The sequence below is a fragment of the Penaeus monodon genome, chromosome 10 (assembly GCF_015228065.2).
Source record: "Penaeus monodon isolate SGIC_2016 chromosome 10, NSTDA_Pmon_1, whole genome shotgun sequence".
Lineage (NCBI taxonomy): Eukaryota > Metazoa > Arthropoda > Malacostraca > Decapoda > Penaeidae > Penaeus > Penaeus monodon.
The window spans coordinates 41,673,329-41,693,373 of record NC_051395.1 but is presented as its reverse complement, the minus strand read 5'-3'; the positions used below and the strand labels follow the sequence as shown (position 1 = coordinate 41,693,373).

The following is a 20,045-nucleotide window of genomic DNA, read 5'->3' as shown; positions in this document are numbered from 1 at the left end:
CTCTCTCTCTCTCTCTCCTTCTTCCATTTCTACTCTCTCTCTCTCTCCCAATCTCTCCTCTCTTCTCTATTTTGCTCTCTCTGTTTATCTGTGCCTGTTTTTGAATATTTCCGGGCCTAAGTAGGATAAGTAAGTTCCGTGATTTCTTAAAATGTTAAAATGGATGAAATGGCTAAAATTACCAGGGGCTTTCGATAAATCACTGAGTGATTTTTTTTTCTATATAATAAATTCCTTTTATGATTTTCAATAACGGCTGTCGAAGGATAGTTACTTCTGAATCCATGCTGCTTTCTTAGATAGTAAGGAATGCTGCTAGATAAATCCAAGCTGTCGTCCATTGTTCCTGGGGAAGCAAGTAATTACAAGATTTATTAACAGAAATGTTCTCCTGCGTCATGCTTTAGTTTGGGAATTTGAACTGACAGGATATTTTCCTGAACTTCCTGCTCATTATCTCAAGAACTTGCCGGCCTTGAGTCCTTTGCCTCTCACCGGATCCTGCTGCTGGCACGACGCGTGACATATGTTGAATTTGGACACATTTATGTTTTCCTCCTCATATTCATCTGCTACTTTATTACGTAGACCTCTGGTCTGTCGCTCCCATGGAAGTGACATCGATTTTTTCCTTTTGCTTCCCTTTTCTTTTTGTTTATTTATTTATACTATCCCCTTGGGGGTGTTTACAAATAGGTCTCAAGGTCTTCTCCTCTGCATCCACATGTCAGTTTGTTTTACCCAGAGGTATAGCACCTCTGGGTTGCCGACCCGGTGGGCTGACATCACGTTTTTCAGCTTGTTTCCCTTTTCTATTTTTATTTTTCTTCATTATTATCAATGTTAGGTAACAGAGGGTCAAGCGTTCTCTGTCTTGGCGTGCGTTAATGTACTGTAATCGCTTATTTAAAACAGGCACCGTGGTGCCCCAATCATGAAAGGCTCTGTATATGTGGTAGCAGCTTGCTCTGTTGCAGTCGGTGGCGGTAGTTTTGTCTTCGCTCTTGTTTTCCTTCGTTTATTTTTATTTTTTTCTCTTTATGATATTCTCCATGTAACTGTGACTGTGTTATGTATTTGATTGTATGTTTTTTTGTTGGTGTGTTGGGAGTGGGGGCTGTGCGCATGTTGTCTGGGAATCGATAATATATATATAAGCATCTATTTTGCTTTATTATAATGATGTTAATATGTTTATTGATCTGGAATACCGAGTGGTTCGACAATATAAAAGTATATATATTTATATATTTATAGGATATATAAATCTATGATATTTGTATGATATAAGTTTTATGGTGTTCCACTAGGAGCTAGATCAGAGGCCAATATAGGTCTAATAATCTGTTATTTACTTTTTTATGTGAATAAAAAAATAGTTATCTTCGCTTTTTGTTGTGTATGATGTGTAGTGTTGTTGTGTTTTTGTGTGATATATAGTATATAGTAATATTGTGTATATGTTTGTGTGTGTGTTGTGTATGTTATGTATGTTGTATGTGTTGTGTGTGTGTGTGTGTGTGTGTCGTGTGTTGTTGTGTAGTGTTGTATTATAAATTATATATATATATATATATATATATATATATATAAATAAAAAAATTATTAATTTATTTATATATATATTAAAATATGTGTGTGAGTGTGTGTGTGTGTGTGTATATATATATTATATAGATATAATATATATGATATAATATATTGTATATATATTATAGTTATATTGTTGTATGTTGTATATTTATGTGTGTGTGTGTGTGCGTTTATTTATGTGTGTGTTATTGTTATATATTAGTAGTATATGTATATATTATATATATTATATATATTTATTATAATATATATAATAATATATGTATATGTATATTATATGTGATGTGTGTTATATTATATATATGTATATGTTATATTATATGTTGATATTATATGTGTATATATATATAATATTAATATATATATATATTAGATATATATTATAATATATATATATATATATATATATATATATATGTATGTTGTATGTATGTATGTATGTATGTATGTATGTGTTATGTGTGTGTGTGCGTATGCGTTTATGTGTGTATGTGTTATTATTGTTGTATGTATATATATATATTGTGAGTGTTGTATATGTATGTGTATATGTGTATGTGTATTTATGTATGTATTTGTATTGTGTTTAGTGTTATATATGTATATATTTTGTGTATATATATGGTGATTGTATGTATGTGTAGTGTATATTATATGTTTTATATATGTTGTATGTGTGTATGTATGTAGTATTTGTGTGTGTGTGTGGGTGTGTGTGTGTTGTGTTAATGTATGTTATATATATAATATATATATAATATATATATATATATATATATATATATATATATATTATGTGTGTGTGTGTTGTGTGTGTGTGTGTGTGGGGGGTTGGGTTTTTGTGTGTGTGTATATTATGTTATGTGGTAGTATTTGTGTATGTGATATGAGTATATGATGTGTATTGTATGTATGTGTGTATGTATGTGATGTATGTATATTGTGTGTGTGTGCGTGCGCGTTTTATTATATATATATATATATATATATATATATATATATATATATATATATATATATATAGGTAACACACAACAACACACACACAAAACACCACACACACACATACAACAATAAATATATATATATATATATATATATATATATATATATATATATATATATATATATATATTATAATATATATATATATATATATATATATATATTATATAATATATATATTATATATATATAATATATATATATATGTGTGTGTGTGTTGTGTGTGTATGTGTTGTGTGTAGTTTTGTGTTATAGTATATTGTGTTTTGTTGTGTGTGTGTGTTGGTGTGGTTGTGGTGTGAGTATTTGTTGTTAAATGTTGTGTGTTTTTGTTTTGTTCGTTATGTGTGTTTGTGTATGTTTGTGTGATCATGTGTGGTGTGTATCTTAATAGCATCTATATTATCATATATATACTATACTAAAATAGATATATATATTATTTAGTTGGTACTCTCCTTACACACATCACACTCACTCACACACGCACACACACACACTCACACACACCTCACATCATTTATATATATAATCTACTTATATATTATACAATTACATATTGTTATTATACATATTATATAATAGATCTTATATATATATATATATTATCTCTATATACATAGTATATTATATGTTAGTAGTGTACAGCGATATAGTATTGATGTATATGTTATATGTTATTTTTATCTTCTTGTTTTTACATACATTATCAAATATAATAATCTTCTAAATTCTTAATACTTTATATATATATATCTATATATATACAGACACAGTTGTAGTTAAACGCAGTTTCGGTTGCTGACCCGACGATTTTCTTGTTCTTCATTTTTTTCTTACATTCTTTGGTTACATCTTAAATATCATAAATTTTGAATTCAAGTGTGGATAAAATAATTAAATACAGCATTTTAATACCATTTTTTTATACCCGAACGTGTAATATTCGTGTTTGTTTCTTTTTGTGAGGTATCTCCCTTCCCGCATTCATCTAGCGTCCCCGACCATAACACGACCCTACGCACATGCATCAAAGAGAAATTCCATTGGGTTGGTTACCTTATGCCGGGAAGATGTATCTCTTTGCCAATTTGGTCATGCGGACCAGGATTATTGTCAAGTTTTTTATTTCCCTGTGTACAACGGGTTCAGTAAATCCCTAATGTCGTGTCGCCCTTACTACCTCATATCTATCAAGAGAGTTGTTAGTTCAAGCCAGTCCATGCGATCGCTACTGGACCCCTCTCATTTCTTCTTTCGGTGAAATAATCACTGAAAAAAGGGAAATTTAAACACATTAAACCGCTATTTTTATAATACCGCTATGGGAGTTAAAACCCCCTCTTCTCTGTTTCCTTTCTTTCTCTTACTATCGGGGCCCTACTATTTCGGCTCCCCCCCATTTATTGCAGTCACCCGTAGCCAACTGGCACCAAGAAATCCGTGCAGATCCGGTCACCTTGGATGCCCTGGGAAGGACTCATCGAAAATTGCCAAGGGCCCGCGGACCGGTGTTCTCAAGTAGGGTTAAGCTGTCCCATGATGTATGGACGGGCGTTCAAGTAACATTTTAAGAAATGTATCTTTCTTTTATAAAAATAAGAGAGGCAAGTACAGTACTTCATTGCTAAATAGAATCAAGTAACAAGGCTTGCTTCCTTTTAATCTAAAAAAATTATGTATCCATTTTATGATTTTTCTACTACATGAATCTATAGTTACTATATTCTTGCCCTTCATAATTGTTAAAAAGATCAATGTTTAAATAATAATGGATCACAATATTCTTCTAATAGTTCATCTTCTCTTCCTCGACCAAACTCCTTCCTGCGGTCTGTCATGTTCAGAGAAGATTTTGCATAACTCTTGTTCCTCTTCAACAAATCAGGCCTTTCACTTATATCCACCCAAAATGCAGAGTTGTAGATTCGTCGTGCTTTGTCAATGTCTGCTACATTTTCGTGATCATAAATGCACTGTAAGGACATAATTTTTCAATTACAAATAGTCATATTATATACCTTATCCAATAATACAAGAAATATATTTTCATCAAGGTGTACAAGAGATATTACAGGTCAGCCCACTTGCTTGTAACAAATGACAAATAAACATAAACAGCTTTTGCAAAGAATATACATAAACCCGTTCCTTCTCGTAAATATATACAAATACTTACATGTCTACAGGCATTACCACAGCATGAGCCTCTTAAGAAATGACGTAGTCTTGTCATGACTCTATATCCCGTGAGAGGGTCGTCATATGTAAAATGGCCTCGAGCAACTGCAGCTTTATGCTCCTCATAAATCGTCACATCTTTATCTAACAACAGGCTTCTGTCCACCGCACTTTCCCACTGTGCTTCCTTCAACTGAAATTCTTCCCTCATTTTCTTTCTTTCTTCTAAGATTTTTCTCTTTTTTTCTTCACTTATTAATCTTCTCAGAAGAAAATAAGGATTCAATAATTGTCTTTTATTGTTTATCATACATCTTTGGTTCAGCATACCTGAGCACACAACAGCAGTTCTCATTGGTGTCCAACATCTTAAGCAGAGTGTCATTTCAAGATCCACCTTGAATTTTCACATAATAAAGCTCAGTTATTCTATGTTTCATATCTTTGCTGCACTCGACTGCCTTCCTCCCTGAAAAGCAAAATGAGTATGATTAAAAATCATATTTAAAATAATGTACATCAATAATTATGATTATCTTCTGGGAATACATCACTACATATTTAAAGAATGGTGAGCTTCTAAGTAGCAGAGAGTGCATAAATTAACATTTATCATACTGTAAAGTGTCCTTTTATAAATACACAAAATTCAGATTTCATATGCCATTCTAATTATCATTTCATTAAAATCATGGCTACCAATCTGTTTTCATGTAGGAATACTGCATTTTAAGAATGTTCAAAGCAAAATTGCAAGATTTGCTTGGATATATCTGACTGCATAAAGTATCTATCCAGAAATAGATTAAATACACTACTATTTTTTTTCACAATATGCCTCCTAACTCTATAACAAGCATATATTATTAATTGAACATTTGAACTTTTTAACTGATTAAAGTATAAACTTTTCATCTGAGGAAATAAAATCCTATAAAAATGAAACATTCAAAAAGACCCAAGCTATTCCCATACCATTAATATTAATACAGACTTAAGGCTGACAAACATAAATATGTTATGAGAGAGAACAGTTTTCTCTCTGCTTTCTCTCAAGCTTGGATGATTCAAGACCTACCCTGGTATATATATGTATATATATATATATATATATATATATATATATATATATATATAATATATATATATATATAAATATATATATATATACAGATATATATATAGATATATATATATATATATATATATATATATATATATATATATATATATATATATACATATATATATATATATGAAAGCTGTCTTTATCCAAGTATTACCCTTTAATTCAATCACATATTTAAGTTCTTATCTTTTTGAAGGATATTGCTGTAATATATATTTTGATGTGACATCATTAATTATGTGATACCCAAACTATAACTGGATAACAAATCAGCTTAATTCTCTCAACTGCAAAGAGGAAGAGGAAGAGGAGGAGGAGGAGGAGGAGGAGGAGGAGGAGGAGGAGGAGGAGGAGGAGGAGGAGGAGGAGGAGGAGGAGGAGGAGGAGGAGGAGGAGGAGGAGGAGGAGGAGGAGGAGGAGGAGGAGGAGGAACCATGCTTTTAAGCAAACATACATACAATAATAATTGATAATTTTCCAAAATAGGACAACATGGCAATTATCATCAAGTAATGTAATACCCAAAAAGAACATACAAAGCAGCAATCTGCAGTTAAACAATAAATCAAGTGATGCTGTGGCATATTTTACATATCAGAACCCATTGAAACCTCCATCATATGTGGTCTGACAATATGGAGCTTGTTACCTTAATGTCCCTCGCAAAATGTGGAGGATTGTTGGTCTTTGTTGAAGTGTGAAGCACAGAAGTTTGGGTATTACTTTCACAGTCTTAATCTGGATAATGCACACCCATTCCTTTTGGAATATGACTGAATATTCATGTTACAGAGATGGGAGACGTACCACACAATAATTTTAATCTAAATCCAAAATATGCTTTATTTACACATAATTGATCACAATGTTTAATCAGATAAGTGGTTAGAGCTGATGACCAGAATAGGCAGATTGCTGATGGATTTTTTTCCTGCTATTTCCTTATCAATGACAGACTATATAATTACTCCAATGCAGTAATTTACAAAATAATTTGAAATTGAGAATGTAAATAAAACTGACAACTCAAGTTAACCCAGGGCATTCTCAGCATTCGTACAGGTTACAAAAATATGTTAAACCAATCTCAAATATAAAGGGGACATAAAATAGAACCATTCATGATTCACGCAACTTTTCTCAGATTCAAAACAATAATGGTGATACCATTAACACTGTAGGTGAGAAAGGAAGTCTTGAAAGGAAGGCTTCGCTGTCACATCGTACCTTCGGCAGTTTATTTGAGATATGTTGCTATTATGCATTAGTTAAAATGAGGACAGTGATTACAACACTGTAACAATTCTGCAAGTAAAGTACTATTTTGGGATTCCTATCTTTGACTGTGAGCTTGCTTCACCAAACCTTCCATTCCTAAAATTCGGTTATTGTGTAACTAATGAAGATGTACTATTGTAGTACCGATTGCATAATGTTTGTTTACATAGTTCTACAGGGACCACGAATATAAAGGGATCGCATATTTAACATTAAAACCAGTTAGATGTCAATTCCTAACCATTATAAAGACAGTAGATATCAATTTCACATTTCAGTAATGAACATCGGAATAGGTACAAACGGAATATTCCGTTCCAGCGATATGAATACCAAATTAATAATTATCGTTTTTTTTTTCACCATCCACAAAAATATGTCAAAGAAAATCATAATGCTGCTGATCTCCATCATCATCGGAATGCCAAATTACAAAGAACAGTTTGTCTCGATCAATGGTTATTTATTCAAATACACATCAACATGGCCATTTGCTTAATGCGTAGAGTAGTATTTGGTAGTTCAACAGTAAGGAAACAGCCAAAAAATTTCACTAGCAGGCACTTTATACTTGAAAAGAAAACTTTAGCTTGTTACTGTCTCGTATTTACTATTATTTAGTACCGATTTTCCAAATATTCGGCTGTCCTATGAATTTTAAGAAGTAAATGCTTAAGAAGCAATGAATAGTGATTCGCGTCTTTAACAACAAATATAGCAACGCACTCTTCTAGTGCTCTCTACAGTATTCAGATTTTTGTTTTTGTTTTTGTTTGTTTAGACAGTGTAATGTTAGAGTAATGACCGATTTTTTATGTGCTAAATTGTAGGATTTCTCTGCAGCGCCAAACACTTGCAATTATATCAAATCCTGCGGGCGGTGCTTCGACGCTGTCGGGCGCACGAAAACCCATCGGGTCAAAGGGTCGTCCGCTTGACAAACACTCTCACACGAGCGTTTCTGCATGACGTTTCTTTACACGTATAGAATGTATGACATATATACCTCAACAACATGTCGCTAAATTTTTTCAATAAAAAGCTCAGTTTCTATTTTTAATCTTTGCTGCATCGACTCCCTTCCCCCCAAAAAAGCAAAAGAGAGTTTAAAAACATTTTAAAATAATGTACATCAATAATTATGATTATTTCGGGGGAAACATCCTACATTTAAAGAAGGTGAGTTCTAAGTAGCAGGAGGCATAAATTTAACATTTTTAAACTGTAAAGTGCCTTTTATAAATACAAAAAAATTAATTTTTCTATCATTCTAATTTCATTCTTTAAAATCATGGCTCCCAAATCTGTTTCATGTGGGAAATACGCTTTTTAAGAATTTTCAAAGAAAATTGAAAGATTTGCTTGGATATATCTGACTGCAAAAAGATCTATCCAGAAATAGATTAAATACACTACTTTTTTTTTTACAATATGCCCCAAACTCTATAAAAGATATATTATTAATTTAAACTTTTGAACTTTTTAACTGATTAAAGTAAAAATTTTTCATTGGGGAAATAAAATCTATAAAATAAAACATTAAAAAAGGGACCCAAGCTTTTCCCTACCATTAAATTAATCAGTTTAAGGCTGACAAAAATAAATATGTTATGAGAGGAACGTTTTCCTTGTTTTCTCTCAAGTTTGGATGATTCAAGACCTACCTGGTATATTATTATTATTATATATTTTATTATATATATAATTATAATATAATATATAATATATATATATATAAATATTATACGATATATATATAATTTTATATATTTTAATATATATATATATAATATATATATAATATATTATAAATTTTAATAAAATATAAAATTAATAATATTATTATATATAATTCCCCTATTATTATATATATTTTATATATATATAAAATATATATATTATATATATATTATAATATATATATATATATACAATATATATATAATGAAAGCGTCTTTACCCAAGTATTCCCCTTTAATCAATCAATATTTAAGTTCTACTTTTTGAAGGTTTGCTTTAAATAATTTTTTTGATGGAACATAATTTTATGTGATACCCAAAACTATAAGGAAACAAATCAGTTTTAATTCTCCAAGCAAAGAGGAAGAGGAAAGAGGAGGAGGAGGAGGAGGAGGAGGGGAGGGGAGGGGGAGGAGGAGGAGGAGGAGGAGGAGGAGGAGGAGGAGGAGGAGGAGGGGAGGGGGAAGGAGGAGGAGGGGAGGAGGAGGAACCATGCTTTTAAGCAAAAATACTCAAAAATAATTGTTTAATTTTCCAAAATAGGACAAAAATGGAAATTTATATCAAGTAATGTAATCCCCAAAAAGAACTACAAAGCAGCAATCTGCAGTTAAACAATAAATCAAGTGAGCTGGGCATATTTACAATCAGAAACCCATAAAACCCTTCCATTATGGGTCTGACAAAGGAGCTTGTTACCTTAATGTCCCTCGCAAAAAATGGGGAGGATTTTTTGGTCTTTTTTGAAGTGTGAACACAGAATTTTGGTTTTATTTCACGTTTAATCTGGTAATGCACACCCATTTTTTTGGAATTGACTGAATTTTCATGTTACAGAGATGGGAGACTTACCACAAATTTTAATCTAAACCCAAAAATTTTGCTTTTTTTAACATAATTGATCAAATGTTTAATCAATAAGTGGTTAGAGTGATGACCAGAAAGGCAGATGCTGATGGATTTTTTTCCTGCATTTCCCTATCAATAAAAGACTATATAATTATCCAATGCAGAATTTACAAAAAAATTTGAAATTGAGAATGTAAAAAAACTGACAAACCCAAGTTAACCCAGGCATTCTAGCATTCTTACAGGTTACAAAAATAGAAAAAACCAAATTTAAAAAATATAAAGGGGACATAAAATAAAACCCATCATGTTTTCACGAACTTTCTCAGTTTCAAAAAAATAATGGTGATACCTTTAACAGAGGTGAGAAAGGAGTCTTGAAAGGAAGGTTTCCTGTACATCGTCCTTCGGCAGTTTATTGAGTTATTTGTATTAGCATTAGTTAAAATGAGGACAGTGTTTACAACACTGTAAAAATTTCTGCAAGAAAAAGTACTATTTTGGGATTCCTATCTTTGACTGTGAGTTTGTTTCCCAAACCTTTTTCAAAAATTGGGTTTTTGTGTAATAATGAAGATGTATTTTGTAGTACCGTTGCATAATGTTTGTTTACATATTTTAAGGGCCCACGAATAAAAGGGGATCGCATATTTAACTTTAAAAACAGTTAGATGTAAATTCCAAACCCATTATAAAGACAGAATATCAATTTACATTTCAGTAATGAACATCGGAAAGGTACAAGGGAAAATTTTCCGTTCAGCGATAAAAATCCCAAAATTTAAATTATCTTTTTTTTTTTCCCCACCCAAAAAAAAATATGTAAAAAAAAATCATAATGCTGTGATCCCCCATCATCAGGGGAATGCCAAATTACAAAAACCTTTTGTCTCGATCAATGGTTATTTATTAAAAATACACATAAAACATGCCTTTTGCTTAAGCTAGAGTAATTTGGTAGCAAAGTAAGGAAACAGCCAAAAAATTTCATAGCGGGCACTTTAATTTAAAAAGAAACTTTAGCTTGTTACTGTCTCGTATTTACTTATTTAGTACCGTTTTTCCAAATTTCGGCTGTCCTATAAATTTTTAAGAAGTAAAGCTTAAGAAGCAATGAATGTGTTTCGCGTCTTTAACAACAAAATAGAACCCACTCTTTAGTGCTCTCTACAGTATTCGATTTTGTTTTTTTTTTGTTTGTTTAGACGTGAATTTTAGAGTAGACCGATTTTTTATGTGCTAAATTGTAGGTTTTCTTGCAGCCCCAAAAAACGAAATTTATATCAAATCCTGCGGGCGGTGCTTCGACGCTGCGGGCGACGAAAAACCCATCGGGTCAAAGGGTCGTCCCGCTTGAACAAAACCAGCAGTCTCCACGTGGGCGTTTTGGGGCATGACTTTTTCTTTACACGATAAGAAATTGTATGATCATTTTCAATAACATCAACAAAAACCATTTGCTTGACGTATAGCAGAATCGGTATGTGAAGGGTTTTACAATATACTACCCCAGCTAAAATTTAGGGTTGACCTACACAATGCTAAAATTTGGGTTTTTAACCCTTTTTTTTTTCTAGAAATAACTATTTTACTGTTTTGCTTTACTGATTGAATTACTACCGGGCTATATTTAGTGTTAAAAATTTTTAAAAATTACAAAAGTGGTGAAGTTAAAATAAAAAGGATAAAAAAAAAATTTAGTATAAAAATGTAAGGGGCAATACAAAGGAACTTAAATAAAAACAGAAATTTTAAAATTTGCGTTTGATAAATAAAGACATTATATGTTATGCAACCCCACATATTTTTATACATAAAAAACTTTAAACATATATATAATATATATATATATATATATATATATAATAATACATTATAAAAATATATATAAATATTTATATATATATATATATATAAAATAAATTAATAAAATATATATATGTAAATATAATATAAACACACACACACACACACACACACACACACACACCACCACACACACACACACCACACAAATATATATATATAATTATTATATATATATATATGATGCGTGTGGGTTTTGTGTTTTGGGTGTGTGTGTGTGTGTGTGTGTGTGTGTGTTTTTGTGTTTGTGTGTTTGGTGTGGTTGTGCGGTGTGTAATAAAGTTTTTTAATATTATACATACATGTATATAGATTTTTATGTATATTATCTATCTATTATCTATATACATACAAAACACACACACACACACAAACACACACACACACACACACAACACAACAAAAAAAACAAACAAAAAAAAAAAAACACAAAAAATTTTATTTTTAAATATATATATAAAATAAAATAATAATATTTTAATATATATATATATTATATGAAAAAAAATAAATATTTTTTATCAATAAAAATCTTCTTATTTTTAAAATATAATAATTTTAAAATTTTATATATATATATAATAAAAAATATATAACATATTTATGACAAAAATATATAGATAAATATAGTAATAATAAATAATTATATACAAAAATAAAACAATAAAATACCTTAATTATGTAAAAATTATAATTTTTTTTGGTTTTGTTGGTGTTGGTGTTGTTTTTTTTTTGGGGGGTTTTGGTTCTATAAACTTCATATATACATAGCATGTGATGAAATTTATAAAAATAATAAAAATTAAAATTTATTTTTTTTTATATAATATTATATATAATAATATTTATTTTGTTGTGTTTGTTTGGGGGGGGTGTGTGTTTTTGTTTTTTTTTTTTTTTTTTGTTTGTTTTTTTTTTTTTTTTTTTTGTGTGTGTGGTGGTGTGTGTGTGTGTTGTGTGTTGTGTGTGGGTTTTTTTTTGCGGGCGTGGGTTCTTTTTTTTTTTTTTTTTGGTGTGGTGTGTGGGGGAGGTGTGTGTTTTTTTAAAAGTACATATATATTAATATGTATATATATATTTTAATATTTATATAATATATATATATATTTGTGTGGGGGGTGTGTGTTTTGTTCATTGTTTTTTCCCCTTTGTTTTTGTTGATATAAAAATATAATATAAAATTTTATATATAATATATATATATAATATTTTTTTTTTTTTTTTTTGGTGTTTTTTGTTTGTTTTTTTTTCTTCTTTTTTTCTTTTCTTCTCTTCTTCTCTTTTTTTTTTTATAAAATATATTAATATAAAATATATATATATTATACTATATAAAAATTTTAATATGTAACAAAAAAAATTATTTATTATCTTCCCCCCCCCCCCCCCCCCCCCCCCCCCTTTTTTTTTTTTAATATATATATATTATATTAAAAATTTTAATATTTTATTATTATATATATATAATATATAGATATATATAATATATATAAAATATAATATATAATAATATATGTTTCTTGGGGAAGAAAAACCAAAAAATTTATATCTTTTCTATTATAAACCAAAAAAAACAAAAAAAACAAAAACAAAAAATTATTATTTATAATATATATAATATATATATATATATATAATATAAATTATGTATAAAATAAAATATAATTTTATATAATAAATATAATAAATAATTTTATATATATATATATATATATATAATAATAATTATTATTTATTTTCTTTGTTTTGTTTGTTGTGTGTGTTGTTATTTTTAAACATAAAAAATACTTTTAATTATGTATACTTTCTTTATTTAATATATATAATATATTATATATATAATAAAAATATGTATTTTAGATATAGTAATAATAAATAAGGGTAATATATATATTATATATATTTTTATATAATTTTTTATTTTGTGTGTGTGTGTGTTTTTTGGGGTTGTGTTGGTGGTGTTGTGTGTGTGTGTGTGTTTGTGGTATATAAAATTTAATAACATAGCATTTTATTTTTATTAATATAATTTTTTGGGGTTGAGTGGGCGTGTTTAAATTTAAAAACAAAAAAAACAACACAAAAAAATAAATACATAAGATATAATTAATAATATATATATATATATAATATAAAAATTTTATATTTTAAATATTGTGTGTGTGTGGTTTGGGGTGTGTGGTGGGTTGTGTGTGTTTTGGGGATATTATGTATAAAAAACCCCACCACAACACACCCACACACACACCCACACACACACACACAAACCACACAAAAACACACACACACAAACACACACAAAAACACAACACAAACCCACAAAAAAACAAAAACACACCCAAACACACACACACAACACCACACCAAAACCCACACACACCACACACACACACGTTGTGTGTGTGACTGGTTGATGGTAATGGTTAAGGGTTTAAAAAAAGGGGAAAAAGTGCAAAAACATCTAAGGGTCATGTAGCATATAGTTAAAGTTGGGAAGGGGGGTTTGGTTTAGGATTAGTTGTCTAAGCTGGGCAAAAGGAAATTTGGTGAGTAAAAAGGGTTAGGGTGGGTTGGAAGGATTTAATTAGATAAAGGAAATTGTTGCTTTTGAGGAAAGAGAATAGGTTGAAGAAAAAAGGGGGATTCGTAAGGATGTGATGGGTTTGGGAGGTGGGGAAAGGGGAGGATAGGGGGGGGAAAGCGAGGTCGGGTTGTTTAAAAAGTGGGACGAAAAAGGGTGTTGGGATTAAAATCAGATTGGACATCAGTGGAGTTTTAGCGGGTGTGGCAATGCGTATGGGGCGAGAGCGGTCCCCCCAACGTTGTTCCGATGAAAGGAGCTGACCAGGAGGGATTGATAGTTTACGAAGAATTTATTAGTGCGGAGGCTGACCAAAAAAATTTTCCATCGATTATACAGAAGGTTTAAAAATGTGGGTAATAAACGGGCTGGGAACGTGAGAAGCGTGGGTTGGTATGATGTGGACTAGAGGGTGGCTGCTAGTGTATTGCCTGTTCATTGCCGGGGGTTCCAACAGGCTGGGCCCCCGGGAAAATTTATTGTTTTAGGCGTTGGGACAGGGAGAACAACCAAATTTTACCAACAAGGGGGTTGGGGGTGGTATTGACTTTTTGAGAGTTAAGATTTCGGGGGTCAGTAAAAATGTAAAAAAAGGAAGAGGAGAGTGAGTATATGTGTTTTAGAGCAAAAAGGAGTGATACAGTTTTTAGTAAGGACACTGGATTCAGGAGGAGTATTTGAAAGTACGAGTTGGAAGATACTGCAAAAACCAGCACCCGGGGGGATTTGGAGCCCTCATATATATTTAAAACTAGAGGAATGAGTGGAGAAAAGGGGGAAGGAAGTGTGGAGAAGGACATTTTGGAGGGGTATTTGATTTTGTGGGGCGGGGAAAAAGAAAAGCAAATTGGGGGTAGGTATAAGCCCTGGGGGCGGGAAAGGACAGAGAAGGGAGAGGGTTTGGGGATGGGGGGGAAAAGGGGGAAAGGGAGAGGAGGGATCCCTGCGGTGGAAAAGGAGTAGTAATGTGGAGATGAAGCTAAAGGGAAGAAGTAGGGGTGTGGGATAGAGTTTGTGAGGGAAAATGGTGGGAACGAAATAGCACGGGGAGAGAAAGGGCAAGACGTCGAGATGAATGGTATGCCTGATCAGGTACAGGCTCTCAAATGGGGAGGAGCGAAAGGGGCCTAGGTAACGAAGCCACAGGTGGGTTTTATCAAGAGGGGATGGAGTGGGAGTGCCAAAAAAGAAAGGGGGGGGGGGGTAGGGGGCCACACTTTAGCGAGAAAAAAAAGGAGAAAAATTTTGAGGTAGAAAAGGGAAGCCCGGGTTTTTTTGGCCCCGGTGAATGATGAGATTGCAGATTTAAGAAATTTGGTAGAGATTTGGATGGATGGCCAGAGGCATAGATGGTTAAACATAAATTAGTGATGACCGGGCTCCGGTGGAAAACTAGACAATACATTAACAGCAAAAAAGGGAAAAAAGTGTACTGAGCACCCGCCCTTTTGGGACCCTTCGATTTGGGGAAAAAAAGATGATTTTGGCAAGGGATTTTGACCCGGAAAGTGCTTTGGGGGGGAAGGATTTTTGAAGACACCCAGTTTCCAAAATATGCCCCAGAGAGGACAATTGTGAGAATATGTACCGCCTGTATCATAGCTTTTTTAGATAAAAAAAAATGCTAGTACGGGTTTTATGGGGTGCAAATGCGATGAAATATGTCTCAAAAGGCAAGGGGGGAGCTGTGCTTTTGGCAGGCAAAAAAACCCAATTGGGGGAAAAGAGAGAAGATTGTGAGATTCAAGATACCACATTAAGCGGAAGTTACCTTCCTTAATTGTTGAAAAAGAGTAGTTGTGCGGGGGCGATAGTCTTGAGGGAAAGGGTACCCCATTTATTGGGTTTCAGGAAAGGAAGGTAAGGGCTTCCGCAAAGAAGGGAAATTTCTGATGTCCATATGGGTTTTAAATTTTTAATAGGAAAAAATAAGGGGAAAATGGGAGTTGCCGGGAACGGGGATGAATACCGTCGGGCCTTCAGGGGGGTTTGGCACGATTGTAGGGGAGCAATGGTCAGAGGAAAAAAAAATGGGGCATTATAGGGGGCTCTCAGAGGATGGGGTGAAGGAATGGGGGGGTTTTGGGGTTTAATAGAAGAGAAGTGGGAAAAGGTGAGAAACCCCAGATGGGAATAAAAGGGGATTAGGACTTGGAAGGATCGAAAAATAGGGTATTTCAAAATGGGGGAGGGGGAGGATGGGGGGGTGGGTTTTGATGTTTTGGGGGCGGGAAAAATTGGGTGTAGGGGATTTTTTAAAAAAAAATTTTGAAACATAATTTGCCCTATTTTTTCATTAGGTAACGAATAAGTTCTTTAAAGGGTGGGGATTTGTTTTGGGGACCCTTTTTTTTGAGGGGTAACTTTCCAGTGAGTTTTAAGGAAGTGCTTTTGGAATCAGAATTCCCCATGGAAAACTTTGGAGGTATAGGTTTGATTTCGGGAAGCTGTATTCACTCTTAAATTGTTGTTGGGGAATCTGATATTTTTTGTGAGGTTTAGGGGGATGGGGGTTTGAATGCGAAGGTGAAAGGAAAGATGCCGTCGGTCTTCAAAAGAGCTGGGGGTTTGGGGTGGGACGTTGAAGTGGAAAAGGAGAAACTGGGAAAAGGGTCCAAAAAAATGGTCAAGGCTGCCAAAGGGGAAAATTAAATGAAGAGAAGGGGAGCATTTTGAGAGAGGGAGTGCAAAAAAGTTAAAAAAAACTAGGGGGAAAAAGGGGGTTGAAGTTTGGGAAATTGTTTTAAAAACCAAAAAATAATGGGGTGGGAAAGGGGGGGAGGTGATGAAAATACTTGTTCAACGAGGGAGGGATGGATGGGGCAAGGGGCCTGGTTTGAAAGGGGGGTTACATGGGTTTTTTTGATAAAGGAAGCATTGGAAGGGGGGGAAAAAATTTTAAATTGAGGATTGTATTTGGGGATTTTAAAAAGGTCCAACATCAAAAAGGGTTAAAAGGGAAAAGGAAAACAAGGGCAGGTCGTGGGGGGGGGCCCAATTTCCCAATGAAGGTAGTTATCTTACTGATTAAAGAGAGGGGTGGGGAAGAGGGGGAAGGATAGATTTAAAAGGATGAGGGTCTAGAGGGGGTGTGGGAAATTTTGGGGTTCTCTAGGAGGGGAAGGGATGGGGGCTGAGGGAAGGGATACTTTGACATAAAGGGATTCAGTTATCCAGGAGGGGTTTTAAGGGATAAGGGGTGGTGGAGGGTAATGGGGGGGGGGGTTTCGGGGGGATGGGCTGTGTTAGGGTAAATTTGGGGGGTTCTTGGAGAGGTGGATTTTCAGAGTCTTGGATGGGAAAAAGGGATGTAAATTTGGAGGTTGAGTTAGTTTTATTGGAACTAATACAATGGTTTCTTTAAGAAGTTTTGGGGGGGTTTTGGGGGCCAGAGAAAAAAATTTTGTCACTGGGTGGAGGGGGTTAAGGGAACAAGGGGTTTTATTAACGAAAGGGAAGGTCTCAAAAAATTTTTATTTAGGGGTTTTTTCGTTTGGGGGGAAAGGAAACAAAATGTTTATATTTTTCCAAAATAGCCCCCTTCTCCAAAAACCCCCCCCCCCCCCCCCCCCCCCCCCCCCCCCCCCCCCCCCCCCCCCCCCCCCCCCCCCCCCCCCCCCCCCCCCCCCCCCCCCCCCCCCCCCCCCCCCCCCCCCCCCCCCCCCCCCCCCCCCCCCCCCCCCCCCCCCCCCCCCCCCCCCCCCCCCCCCCCCCCCCCCGGAAAAAAATTTTCTTGGATTTTGGGTGGGGGGAAAAAAAACCCCCCCGAAAAAAAAAAAGGGGGGTTCCCCCCGGATTTAGGCCAGGGGGGAGGGGGGATGAAAGTAGGGAAAATTTTCCAAAAAAAGGGGGAAATTGTGGGGGTTTAAAACCCCAAATTGGGGGAAATTTTAAAAGGGAAAAAAGGGAAAAATAAAAGCAAAATTAGTTGAGTCGAGGGGCCTCAGTCCAAGGTTGGGAGGTTCCCCATCATTGGGTCCCAGTCTCCGCCTCCTAAGCCCCCCAACGAAAACAATGGGCAAGGGATTGGGGGGAGGACGGTTTGATATTTATATGATATTTCATTAAATACATTCATGAAAAATCTTATTCTCACTGAAAATACACAGAACTTCCCTAGAAAGCTAATTCCCCTTTACTCTATATTTCCGAAATAGGAGGCAAAATTCCCCAAAAAGCGAGAGCAATAATCAGCTGGCAGAATTATCGTGCCTTTGTCACCTTGCACCATGTCACGTGACTATTCTCTTGTAAAGTCACACGTAAAACATACATGAGGGAATTTTTGAAACTTTCCCCAGGATCTGCCACGTCCTGCGCCTGCATTTTGACAGCTAATGTTTTCTTTGCGATGACTAAAAAAATGCGGAATGACTGCATATCTGTGGAGTAAAAAAAAGGTAATAAAGACGTCTGTATTGGCACCGGTGTTAAGTAAGCGGCAATAGGAATTGAGCTTTTTTTTGTAAGTTTTCCAGCGAATTTATGTGGCAGATGATCAACACTGGACTCTGATTTTGGTAAAAAACTTGGATGTAGAAGTTAAAGCCTGAACAAAGATTTGGTTAATTTATCGAAAAATGAAAAACCGGGGTTTTCCCCAGACAATATTTATATCATCAGATTTGTTTTCGTGAGATGACAAACGAACCTGATGATATTTTCAGTAGCATTCTCCAGCCGACAATCTTGATGTGATTTGATAAGTCCCCGATAGCAGGGGAGGGCATGAAGTAGATCAGGGAAAATTGTGGGGTAAAACAAGCTGAAATAAGAAGAAAAGCGAAACAGGGAATGTGTAAAACAAGCACAAAAAACGCTTAAAATCGGACAATGAAAGTCTACGGACGTTGCCGCCATCTTCAAACTCTACGCCCCCGACGCGCCAACTTTCGAAAACTCTACGGGAACCAAACCCATCGTTCGGTAAAAATCTACGGGATTTCACATAATCTAGATCCCCCGTGGTAATCGTACAATGTGTCCTAACCAATACACCAACCTAACCTTAATCCTGTGGAATTTATACACTACGATCTATATATTCCCTAGCCAGGGGGCTCTTGCCCCCTGGACCCCGTGGTAATATATACGCCTAGCCAGGGGGGTCTGCCCCCTGGACCCCGTGGTAATATATACACCTAGCAAGGGGGCGTAGCCCCCTGGACCCCCAGGGTTAATTTATGCGCCTGACTGGACCCCCGTGGTAATATTTACACCTAGCCAGGGGGATAGGCCCCCTGGACCCCCAGGGTAAAACCACATACCTTTTATATCGCGAAACACCGAACGTTTCTTTGCTTCCGGCTATGGTCACATTTGCTCTGTTTCTAATCACTTTTATCAGCATTTGCGGCACTGGATGGGTTCAAATATCAGGCTGTGATAGAAACGAATGTCTATTTGTCCAGTATATCCACAAAAGGGCTTTAAAAATGACCCGGAGTAGCCGCAGCACTCGAAATAAAACATTGCTCACCGGCGTTTCACGACGTATTGGCGCTGCTGGTTGTCAAATCTCCCGGTGGCAAAAGGCGCAGGCGCACACGGTTAATGTACAGAATAGCATAAATACTTACCAAAACGTAAATTAAGAACAATTAAAGGAAAAGAACGCATTACATATATGAATTCGAGAAAACGGACGCTGATAATGACAAAATATTCGTTCTCACGAGCGCGAAGCAATACAAGGACTACTTGGTAATGAGTTCCGCGTCACATTTGTTTTGATTCTCGCGAAGTAAACATGGAAGGGACTTAGAAAAGGAAGGGGCGATCTTCACTCTTATCTGTCCTATATCTCCCTTATTTTCGATTTGC

At 34.3% G+C, this 20,045-nt stretch overlaps 1 protein-coding gene across 9 annotated transcripts; it reads right to left on the bottom strand.

Annotated features, from left to right (window-relative positions):
- Positions 1–4,206: 4,206 nt before the first annotated feature.
- LOC119578041 lies at positions 4,207–19,762 on the bottom strand. Of its 9 annotated transcripts, XM_037925758.1 has the most exons (4): positions 7,274–7,289; positions 6,558–6,667; positions 4,778–5,248; positions 4,207–4,574 (listed from the first exon to the last, which is right to left on the bottom strand). In XM_037925758.1, exons 3-4 carry the CDS (start codon positions 5,162–5,164, stop codon positions 4,353–4,355), a joined length of 609 nt encoding a protein of 202 aa, XP_037781686.1. In that variant the 5' UTR covers positions 5,165–5,248; positions 6,558–6,667; positions 7,274–7,289; the 3' UTR covers positions 4,207–4,352. The 9 variants fall into 9 exon arrangements, with proteins under 9 accessions (XP_037781686.1, XP_037781690.1, XP_037781691.1 ...); XM_037925762.1 differs by lacking the exons at positions 6,558–6,667; positions 7,274–7,289 and adding an exon at positions 19,702–19,762; XM_037925763.1 differs by lacking the exons at positions 6,558–6,667; positions 7,274–7,289 and adding an exon at positions 19,490–19,522.
- Between the last annotated feature and the right edge of the window lie 283 nt (positions 19,763–20,045).

Coding starts and splice junctions, on each gene's coding strand:
- LOC119578041 (XM_037925762.1), bottom strand. CDS start 5,164: ATGACACTCTGCTTAAGATGTTGGACACCAATGAGAACTGCTGTTGTG. Junction 4,575..4,777: donor GTGGTAATGCCTGTAGACAT/GTAAGTATTTGT, acceptor ATGTCCTTACAG/TGCATTTATGATCACGAAAA.